Genomic DNA, 11,181 nt, shown 5'->3' with positions numbered 1-11,181 from the left:
CTTTTTGAGACAGGGTCTCCCTGTAGCCCCAGCTGACCTGGAACTCACTAGGTAGACCAGGCTGGCCTTGAACTCCCAGAGATCCGCCTGCCTCTGCCTCCCAAGTGCTGGGATTAAAGGCATGCACCACCACGCCCAGCTTATTTTTATATTTATGTGTGTGTGTGTGTGTGTGTCTGTGTCTGTGCATGTACATACTGCAACACTCATGAAGAGGTCAGAGTACAACTTTCATGGGTCAATTTTTTCCTTCCACCACATGAATCTCTGGGAAAGAGGCTGGGGAGATGACTCAGCAGATAAAGCATTTGCCCTGCAAGCAAGAGGGCTGTAGTTCAAATCCCTAGAACACACATAAAAAGCAGGTGGGTATGGTGGCCTGCCTGGAATCCCAGAGTGTGGGGAGTAGTGCTAGGGAATCTCAGACTAGTCAAAATGATGAGGTCCAGAGACCTGCCTAACATACACGGTTGAGAGGTGGTAGTGAGATGACTGGACAGGTAAAGGGATTTGCCTCAAAACCTGACAAAGCACTTTACTAACTGAGCTAGCTTCACAGCTTCATGTCCCTAGTTTGAGACAAGGTGTCACTAAACTATAGAGCTAAATTATAGGGCTAAATCTTGAGCTACTCCCTCGGAAGGGTGAGAAAGTCTTGCAAAATATTTTAAGAGGCAAAACAAGCAGCCAAGAAGAATCCAAGGTCACAAAGGGTTTTAAACTTTGAAGTGTCTGCAAAATTTCACTTGAGACAAAGACAACAGGGACAACCTAGTCTTTGTTGTTTTTTAAAATATTTTATTTTTATTTTATGTGTATGAGTATATTGCCTGCATGTATGTGAGTGTACCCGTCGGGCAATGCTGCAGAGGTCAGAAGAGGGCTTCAGATTCCCCTGGAACTGGAGTTAAGGACAGTTCATAGCCACCACGTGGGTGCTGGGAATCAAACCCAGGTCCTCTGCAAGAGTAGTCAGTGTTCTTAACTGCTGAGCCATCTCTCCAGCCTCCCTAGTCTTAGTTGTATCGTGTTACATGGTGTGATGGTTAGTCTTGGTTGTCAACTTGACTGGATCTGGAATCAACTAAGATAAGCTGCTGGGTATGCTTGAGAGTTTTCTCTTTCTTTTTCCTATTCTTTTTTTTTTTTTTTTTTTTTTTTGATAGGGTCTCACTATGTAGAATGGCCTAGAACTCACTATGTAGACTAGGCTGGCCTCAAGCTCACAGAGATCCTCTGCCTCAGGAGTGATAAGATTAAAGGTATGCACCAGCACACCCAGCTTGAGGGATTTTCTTGATGAGGTTATTTGAAGTGGGAAAACCTACTCTAAATGTGTGCAGCACCTTCTTCAGGCAACCCAGATAAAAGGAGGTCTGATGGGAAACGTTTTGCTTTTTGCCCTCTTGTGACAGTAGTCAGTTCATCTCCCAGTTCATCTACACTGTTGCTGCCACTGCCACTACTGCTTTCCTTCAATGATATCAGAACCCAGATTCTTTGAGCTTCCAATGTGGACTGAAGACTAGTGACTCTCCAGGAATCTTCCAGTCCTTCAGTGCTAGATTGGGACTGCTAAGACACCTAGGTCCATGGACCAAGTAACTAAACCAATCTAACTCATTTTGTCAATGCTGTTCTAGATAATCTTGACTAATACACATGTGATTTTTTTTTCTGTCTTTTTGAGACAGGGTCTCCCTGTAGCCTCAGCTGGCCTGGAGCTCTCTATGTAGACCAGGCTAGCCTTGAACTCACAGATCTGTCTGCCTCTGTCTCCCGAGTGCTGGGATTAAAGGCATGTGCCACCATGCCCAGCATCCAAGCTTGCTTTTAAAAGGTCACCAAGTGTGCAGGACATGGTGGCACATGCCTTTAATCCCAGCATTTGGGAGGCAAAGGCAGGCAGATCTCTGTGAGTTCAAGGCCAGTCTGCTCTACATAGTGAGTTCCAGGGGCTACAGGGAGACCTTGTCTCAAAAAGACCAAAAAATAGCAATAAATAAATAGCAATCTTGGAGGTTAGAGATATAGAAATGTAACTTAGTTGGTAGAATGCTTTCCTAGGATGCACAAAGCCCTGTGTTTGTTCCTCAGCACTTCATAAACTGGGCATGGTATGCATGCCTGTAATCCCAGCAGCACTTGATAGGTAGAGACAGGAAGATCAGAAGTTCAAAGACATGGTTGGCTATGTAGAAAGTTCACAATCAGCTGCACTACATGAGACCTTGTCTTAAAACCAGTAGTTTCAAAAGCAGTTTTGAGGAAGAAGTGCCCATAGACTGAGGTGAACTGAAGCCTGTGAAGACAGAGGGCTTTGAAATTTGGAGATGAACAAGAGGGGATTACAGGGACTGGAGGTGCTAGGAAATACTGAAAGGCAGATAGTTTGTAAGTGGTTAACTGCTGGGAAGGAAAAGGAAGGAGGCTTAAAAAGAAAGGAGGCATTGGTAAAGATGAAGGTACATGTAGGGCAGTGTACCCTGTGAGAGTAGACACCAAATGAGGAGAAAGTGGAGGAGTGGAACAAGTAATGTGAGAGTGGAAGCCTTTTTGAATCTGGATAGTCTGTTACCAGTCTTGGCACCACCATTTCTGTTCATGCCCTCCAAATCCAACTGCCAACCACTGATAAAAGCTGAAGGCTCTCTTTAATCATGGGGAAGGATCCACCCATGGGCAGACTATCAGTCAGGCAGGCCAAAGTATTAATGCTCCCAAACAGCTCTCAAGAGATGATTGATGAGGATTTGAGAATGAGCGCCTTAGTTCCACTTGCTCTTGGGAGCAGTAATAATGTGCAGTCCATGTTCCTACATCAGCTCCCAGAATCCCCAGCAGGATTTGGTCCCAGTTACCCATAGTGGTGACTTGACTGATGACACCTTCTTTATTGGCTGCTTTCCCTTGTCTCCTTGCTACTCCTTTGCTGGTGCCTCCTGGCTTTACCTCCCACACTAGCTATATGCACTTGTGTCTTTGTCTCCAGATCTGCTTTGAGGAAGACAAACACTGTACATGAAGTGGGGGGAACAAAGCAGGCAAAGACATCTAGGAGCTGTTCCCCCAGGGCCCTCCATGACTTGCCTAATAATCTGAATGTTCAATAGACAGGCTGGGTCAAGGTTTGAATCTGAGGTAGGTGGGTCTTTGTGACACCCATTTGGTTTCACTTGAGCCCAAAGTTGGCTAGAGGCAGGCTCTGTACCTTCAAGATCGACTGATCACCTCAGGCCTCAATCTCAGGACTTAGAGGATGAGGCCAGAGTGACCCATCTCTGGGGCCTCTGGCCTCTGATTTTTCTAATTCATCACCTGCTCAGATCTAACCAAGAATAACCTACTTCCCTGTAGAGAAGGTCCTGGGGCTAGCACACTCTGTGCCTCCACCCCACCTACTACAGGTCTCTATGTATCCTGCTTTGTGTCCTGGTTAGGGGAAGGAAGCTGACCGGCCCCCAACCAGGGACCCAGGCTCTAGCCCCGAGTGGCCTCCAGGGGGCGCCGCCGCGAAGCTCGTGCTTGGCCACGTCCAAGCTCAGTTGTGATGGGCGGCTCCGAGCCCTAAAACCCCCAGGTTACACTAGCTAGCGCCCGGCCCATTGCACCTAGGCTGGGTCCGACTCGGAACGACCGCTTTCCCCCGCCGTACCCGTGTTGTGCCGCTCGCCGCTGCCTCATTGCTACCATCACCCGAGGTCACACCCCAAATCCTGGCAGGCCCGGGGTGTCCGTATACAGGTTTGTCGGTTCGTTTGTGTGTGAGAGTGGTTCGGAGCGCCCTATTCCTGCCATGGCATGTTCAGAGTTAAGGCAGGAGGAGGTTTCCCCCAGTCTGGGGGGGGGGGGGAGCGAGGGGCGGACCCGGTCCAGCCCCGCCCCACGCCGGAGCGGTGCGGGAGCCCCACCGGAGCCCGGCTTCAGCCCTAGCCACAGCCCGCGTTAGCGGAGGCGGAACGGCGGATCCCGTGCCCCCGCGACATCAGAGACTCAGCCGGTGAGTCCCGCGGGAGCCGCGCTCAGGGGAAGTTTGGGGCATGAAGCAGAGAGCTTTAAGCTCACTAGCCAGATCCGCCCCCCGCCCCCTCTTTTTGAGCTGTAAGTTTGAGGCCAAGAGGCCATCCTGACAGGTCCAGGGACTGAGAGTGGAGCCCCCACACTGCAAAGGGGAGACTAAGAAACTTGAGGGATGTGCTCTTAGGGGACCCAGAAGTCCAGATGTTTATTCCTACAGGAAAAACCCTGGATTCAGGAACCCTGAAATCTTGTAGTCAAGAGGTAACACACCCCCACCCCCACTGCCAGAGCAGCAGAGAGCCTGTTGGCATGGGCACACCCCTGAGGATGGGCTTCAAAGGGAGTGTGGAGGCCTGGTATCCGTCCTCCTGAGTCCCATACACCCCAGACTCTGGCTTTTTGCTGGTTGAATGTTTGAACCTTGTGGAATGGGATGTTCCTTGTTGTAAGGACTGTAGGTGGGAGACCCTGATGGCTGAGCCCATGTTGTACAAAGCACACTAGAAGCCAGTATACACAGGATTCTGGACTCCTCTCTTGTAGAGAACCAAGATAAGACTTGTGGGTAAGGAAGGGCACTAAGATGGAGAGTCAGGTCTAGTCATTTGCCTTCTCTTCCACTCAGACTGACCAAGTTGCTAGTTGCTAGTGGTTAGGGCAGAGGGTGGGGAAATAGGAGTGAGGAAGCTGTCTTAGTATCTGAGGTCTGCTTACTGTCCCACTCCAGAAGATTCTCCACCAATGGTGTGCTAGTCAGTGGGGCAGGGGATCCTTCCCTTGCCTTTCTCACCAGTGATTTTGGGTTTTCCCTGCCTTCAGCTATATGTTGTGCATCTATTTCCTGAGGGGCTTATCAGTGGCTCTGATCCTTTATTTTTCCCTTTCTCCTCCAGGTGAAGTCAAGGTCCCTTGGACTGGTCAGATACACCCTTACACCATTGGCAGAATCAAGATGAGGCCTTGTCATGTCCCCCTAGTGAGGCCCACAGCCTAAGCAGATAGCATGGCCTATCACTGGCAGTGAATGAGATGGCTGCAGGAGGTGGCCGGGCCTTTGCTTGGCAGGTGTTTCCCCCCATGCCCACTTGCCGGGTATATGGCACAGTGGCACACCAGGATGGGCACCTGCTAGTATTGGGGGGCTGTGGCCAGGCTGGGTTACCTCTGGACACTGCTGAGACACTGGATATGGCCTCACACACATGGCTAGCACTGGCACCCCTTCCCACTGCCCGGGCTGGTGCAGCTGCTGTGGTTCTGGGTAAGCAGGTGCTAGTGGTGGGTGGTGTGGATGAGGTCCAAAGCCCAGTAGCTGCTGTGGAGGCCTTCCTGGCTGATGAAGGCCGCTGGGAACGTCGGGCCACCCTCCCTCAAGCATCCATGGGGGTTGCAACTGTGGAGAGAGGTGAGTGACTTATCAAGGAAGTTCCTTCAGGTGCCACAAAAGCTTTCATTTTCTTTTCTCCCCACTTGGTACTTATCCTCAGAGACTGGATAGGTGCTACCCTGGACATGGCGTTGCCTCTTGTATCCTCTCTTTCCTAGCTTATAGCACCCTGCTGTTAACTGCTTTTTTTTTTTTTTCTGGGCTACGAGGTGGGTGTCAGAGCCCAGACTGGTCCTCAGAAAGGTGGGAGACCCTAGCCACTACCCTGTCCCATTCTTTGTTACTAAGAGACAGTGGGGGGGTGTGGCCTAATGACTCTCATGGTTATAAATAGTCTGGAATGGAGGAGGGGAGCAAGGTTATAGCACCCTGCTGTTAACTGCTTTTTTTTTTTTTTCTGGGCTACGAGGTGGGTGTCAGAGCCCAGACTGGTCCTCAGAAAGGTGGGAGACCCTAGCCACTACCCTGTCCCATTCTTTGTTACTAAGAGACAGTGGGGGGGTGTGGCCTAATGACTCTCATGGTTATAAATAGTCTGGAATGGAGGAGGGGAGCAAGGCTTTGGCTCAGAGCCCAGCAAGTGCTTAAGTGCTTAGACCTCCCCCCCCCCACACCGCCTGAACACCAGGGATCCTGATGTGGACAAAAACCACACAACCTTGGAATGGAGGAGGGGAGCAAGGCTTTGGCTCAGAGCCCAGCAAGTGCTTAAGTGCTTAGACCTCCCCCCCCCCCACACAGACTGACCACCACGGACCATATGGGGGACAAAAGCCAACCAGACTTGGAAAGCTATACTTACAAACCCCCGCTGTTAACTGCTTTTTTTTTTTTTTTCTGGGCTACGAGGTGGGTGTCAGAGCCCAGACTGGTCCTCAGAAAGGTGGGAGACCCTAGCCACTACCCTGTCCCATTCTTTGTTACTAAGAGACAGTGGGGGGGTGTGGCCTAATGACTCTCATGGTTATAAATAGTCTGGAATGGAGGAGGGGAGCAAGGCTTTGGCTCAGAGCCCAGCAAGTGCTTAAGTGCTTAGACCCCCCCCCCCCCCACACAGACTGAACACCAGGGATCCTGATGTGGACAAAAGCCAACCAGACTTGGAATGGTTGCCATGGAAGCCCCCAGCTGCCTGGCACATCACCCATAGGCCTCTAGACATGCCCCTCACTGACTCTAAGGGCCTAACAGAAAGCAAGAATCTACTCTAGTGAAACAGCATGGAATAGAGGTGCTGTCTAGGCTACTGGGGCTGAAGGCCAGCACCTCTATCCTACAGGTCCAAGCTCCTCTCCCAGCTCTATGCCCTTCCTCAGCTGATCCCCTCATTTCCCTACCCAGATAGCTTCATGCTGAGCAGATCTTATACCCTCCATTCCTGGCTTAAACCTCCTCCCCTCCCCACTTAGAGGAGCCCTCCCATCTTGTGGCCTCTAGGTCTGACCACCAGTCCAGGCCAGCTTGCTTGGATGCCAGACTTGGTTGCCATAGCGTCTCTAGGGAGACCATACTGGATTATAATTAGATCTGCTGCCTCCTGCTCTTCACTTGAAGGGGCCCAGGCCAAAGCTGGAATCCCAGTTCTCCTAGCTCCCACTTAAGATGGGTAACAGGATTTTAAACAGACAGTGGGTCTCTTTCCACCCCTGGGCTTGAACCAAGGCAGCTGTCAAGGTGGGATGCCCTGGCCAGGCTCGGGTGCAGTCTGAACTACTCTTTTCTGTGCAGATGGCATGGTGTATGCTCTGGGGGGAATGGGCCCTGACACGGCCCCCCAGGCCCAGGTACGGGTGTATGAGCCCCGCCGGGACTGCTGGCTTTCGCTACCCTCCATGCCCACACCCTGCTACGGGGCCTCCACCTTCCTGCACGGGAACAAGATCTATGTCCTGGGTAAGGGCTGGGGGATGTGGGAAAAGGGAAAAGAGCCTAGATATCTGTTTCCCCCTAGATTGGCTGGGTTAGGGATCAGTTCTTCGTCTGAGATTTGAGAAGCTTTGTTGGGGTAATCTGAGACCTTTCTGGTGGCCCTACTGGGGTTGGAAAATTCAGTGCCTAAAGGTGTATGGGGTCTCATGGATGATCTATGAGAACGTGTTTACACAGCTAAGTGTGGGAGGCTTGGGTAGACAGCTCAACTTGGCAAATGAGGATTGCACCAAGCTCCCTGGGCTCCCTCCTAGGTGCCCCAATTCCCTTGACAGGAGGCCGCCAGGGCAAGCTTCCAGTGACTGCTTTTGAAGCTTTTGATCTGGAGACCCGTACATGGACCCGGCACCCAAGCCTGCCGAGCCGCCGAGCCTTTGCTGGCTGTGCAATGGCTGAAGGAAGCGTCTTTAGCCTGGGTGGCCTGCAGCAGCCTGGGCCCCACAATTTCTACTCCCGCCCACACTTTGTCAACACAGTGGAGATGTTTGACCTGGAGCATGGTGAGCAATGACTGTTCTGGCTATCCTACTCTCCATGGGATGGAAGAGCATTGTGTGAACGTGTGTGTGCATACATCTGACGTTTCCTCTCCTGCAGGGTCCTGGACCAAGCTGCCTCGCAGCCTGCGCATGAGGGATAAGAGGGCTGACTTTGTGGTTGGCTCCCTTGGGGGCAACATCGTGGCTATTGGGGGTCTTGGTAAGTTTCTGTGGGGCTGAGGAAAAGAAGGAACAAGGAGTTCCTTCTAGCAGGAGAACCCTCTTCTCTAGGCTCTAGGGATCAGAGTTTTGTGAGCTCTTCCCTCATCCATAAAGTAGGGACATTGTGGTTTGCCTGGTGGCCCAACTCTCAGAATGTCCCCCAGTGCCTGACTGAGGGCCCTACATCAGCAGGGGCCTAGAAGACTGAAGCAGGAATGTGACCAAGTCAGTATCAAAGCATGAATGAATTAATGAATGAATGAACAAATTATGACCTTGGGCAAGACACTGATAGTCCAACCTGGGGTAGTACTTATTGAGCCATTCTCTGGGTAAAGGGAGCACTGGAGCCCCAGACTATCATCTATCTCCTTCCTTCAGGAAACCAGCCATGCCCTCTGGGCTCTGTGGAGAGTTTCAGTCTTGCACGGCGACGTTGGGAGACACTGCCTGCCATGCCCACAGCCCGATGCTCTTGTTCCAGCCTGCAGGCTGGGCCCCGGCTATTTGTTATTGGGGGTGTAGCCCAGGGCCCCAGTCAAGCTGTGGAGGCACTGTGTCTGCGTGATGGAGTCTGAAGGCCTGGTGGGACCTGTCTACCAGAGCTGAAACAGAACTCTGGCTCCTTTTTGCTGCTGAGGGAGCTCCCCATGGCTCTGTAGGATAAGGGAGGCAATAGGAGAGGGCACTTGAGTCACTGCCTTGGGAACTTGGGTTGGGGGAGCCTTTGTCTTTAGCACAGGACACACATATTCACACCTACCTTTATCACCATCCATTCATGAACTGTACTTAGCTCCACCCATGCCCTAGAACTTACTAGGCCCTCTTGTCAACTGGGAAGTGGAAAGAGTGTTGTTGGCTTTATATTCTACAGGATAGGCACTAAGAATTGAGCAGGCCCATTCCAGTGGTCATTCTGGAAAAGCCCTAGCTTCTAGCCTGCCTTGAGGGTCCCAATAGACCCCAGGAGTATTCAGAGAGTGTGGGGGGACACAGAAGAAATAGAATGTGGGGACTATTAGAGGACCAGAAGAATGTTGGCTTTGGGCCGTCTACACTGATGGTTGTGTGACCTTGGGCAAGTCATTTCACCTCTCTGTGCCTCAGCATCCTCATCTGTAAATGGGGATCTCTGAAACCTTCCTGCCCTACCTACCTCACAGGGATGTTGTGAGGACCCAGGGAGTTTTGATGTAGAAGTAAAAGTACTGCTAAAATCTGGTGTGTGACTCCTGTTGTGGACTCCCATGTTCTCTTTCAGCTGAAAGAGTCTCTTTTGGAGACCTCAACTTTCCCAGGGATGAGGGTCCTAAGGAAGCCTCTTGAGTCTGGCAACTTCACCTAAAGTGACCTGGTGTTTCAACTCCACTTAAGCCTCAAGTTTTGCCTTATGTGACGGAGGATTTCTTAAATGTTGGGGTCATTGATGATCAGAGAAGAGCTCCAAAAGCAGTAAGACTTCACAGGGTTAGGATAACCTCCAGATCCAAGTCACATAGCCGCTCCTTAGCGCTTCTGCTACCTCTAAAGGGAGCAGTGGCTCAGTGGAGGTAGTAGCTGGGGCAGTTTCCTTGTGTCCCAAGTATAAGGCAGGCATCTCTTGGGTAGGACTGAATGGATAATCTGCCAGACTCTTCAAGTCATCTGGTTCCTCCTGGAGGAAGCTACCAGCCCTAGCCTCTCCCTCCAGCTTTTACTGCTCAGTAGTAGGAGCCTCAGGTTCCACTTTCCCTGCAGCTGCACTGAAAACAAGAGGCTGCAATTACTGGGTCCCTAGAATCTACCTATTGTCATGGCAACCTTCCTGGACTCTGAGTCTTCTTCAGGCTTTATTCCTTCTCACTTAGTGAAAAGACTGCCTGGACAGCACCTCCCTAGCTCAGCACAAAGACATCATGGACACAGATGTTATGGGATCCAGGCACAGGACCTGGTAGTAAGCAGGGAAAACCATATTCACAGGCCCCTGATGCATCTTGGGCTGTAAGTACAGACAGGCTGCTATGTCAACTATTACTGTTTAATGCTTGGGACCAGTTTAAACACTTAGAAACTCCAGCATGAAAATAGTGCTGCAGCAGCTGGGGCCTTGGGATCCCAGGGAGGTCAGGCAGTATAGCAGTGACTGGCTCTTGGGATCTTTCTTTGGTGCTACCACAATGGACACCCCGGGATGGCTGGCAGAAGTTGTGCTCATAGGTGGTATTGGCATAGGGAAGCTAGACCTGCATAAAGTGCACAAAGCACTGGGGGAGGCTACTGAGTCCCATGTCTGACTGGAAATCAGTCTGATAGGAGGATTCCAGAGGCCCCTGCTGGCTCATCTCCAGTTCACAAGGTGCCCAGTGCAGAAAAGTGTGTCTCTTCCACAGACATTCTAGGTCTTTCCATCTTCTAATTCCCTGTAGCAGGGAGTAGGGGCCCTTCTCAATAGTACGGGCCCTTGGCCCACAGTCTTGGCACCAGGAATTGCTTAGGCCCTACCTAACTCCAAGTCTGCCTGATTATGCCTGGACTGTGCCAGGCCTCCCTGGTCTGTACCCTGCATCCTCATTCTAGCATGAAGCCCCTGAGTAGTCAGTGATTCCTAGGATACTTGCACACTGGTAAGCTAGCCAAGGAAACCAAGGCAGAATTGCCTTTGTCTGGGGAATGGGCTTTTATCCCAGTGGAAAAAAGTTGTTAAGGAAATAGATGTTGTTTGACCTGTTTAAGGAACCCTTGTTCTCCTGAAGATCTCATCCTCTGCACCCTCCTATCCTTTCCACTCTGTCCTCAACTTCGACCTAGGCAGGGGCTCCTCCTTCTTCCTCTTTCCAGTACTCACTTTGTCAAAGGAAGTGCGGTTGTCATGCTTGGAGAAGTGCTGTCGTGCAGGTTCCTTGAAAGAAGATGAGAAGGAAGATGAAGCAGGTGGGTGGCAAACCATGCTTATCCTCTCCTGCAGGTAGTACATCAGGGCCTATCATCGGGGGAAGCTGCAGGAGCCACCACTTATAAATTGTTAAACTACCAATACACCAAAAGGGCAGAGACAAATGAAAGTAGTAACACACTCCAAGTGTCCCCGACCGCTTTCCGTCTCGCCGGCAAGAACGACGCGGGAGGACAAGTCAGGATCCTTCTGCAGCAGTTTATTGT

At 51.1% G+C, this 11,181-nt stretch overlaps 2 protein-coding genes across 5 annotated transcripts in view; one reads left to right on the top strand and one right to left on the bottom strand.

Annotated features, from left to right (window-relative positions):
• Positions 1-3,519: 3,519 nt before the first annotated feature.
• Klhdc8b (kelch domain containing 8B) lies at positions 3,520-9,260 on the top strand. 4 transcript variants are annotated; one of them, XM_008853194.3, is made up of 6 exons: positions 3,520-4,000; positions 4,914-5,425; positions 7,136-7,300; positions 7,612-7,836; positions 7,934-8,035; positions 8,419-9,260. In XM_008853194.3, the coding sequence occupies exons 2-6, from the start codon at positions 5,050-5,052 to the stop codon at positions 8,613-8,615; spliced, it is 1,065 nt and encodes a 354-aa protein (XP_008851416.1). In that variant the 5' UTR covers positions 3,520-4,000; positions 4,914-5,049; the 3' UTR covers positions 8,616-9,260. The 4 variants fall into 4 exon arrangements, with proteins under 4 accessions (XP_008851416.1, XP_017658723.1, XP_017658722.1 ...); XM_017803234.2 differs by having other exon boundaries at positions 3,523-3,744; positions 7,591-7,836; positions 8,419-9,257; XM_017803233.2 differs by having other exon boundaries at positions 3,850-4,000; positions 7,591-7,836; positions 8,419-9,257.
• Positions 9,261-10,046: 786 nt separating this feature from the next.
• Positions 10,047-11,181, bottom strand: part of CUNH3orf84 (chromosome unknown C3orf84 homolog) — a 23,571-nt gene continuing 22,436 nt past the window's right edge. The window contains 2 exon segments of the mRNA XM_008853270.1: positions 10,047-10,463; positions 10,868-10,921. Of these exon segments, the coding sequence (XP_008851492.1) occupies positions 10,047-10,463; positions 10,868-10,921 (471 nt within the window).

Source organism: Nannospalax galili, unplaced genomic scaffold, assembly GCF_000622305.1.
Source record: "Nannospalax galili isolate Female #2095 unplaced genomic scaffold, S.galili_v1.0 scaffold786, whole genome shotgun sequence".
Lineage (NCBI taxonomy): Eukaryota > Metazoa > Chordata > Mammalia > Rodentia > Spalacidae > Nannospalax > Nannospalax galili.
This window is presented reverse-complemented; position numbering and strand designations above follow the sequence as displayed.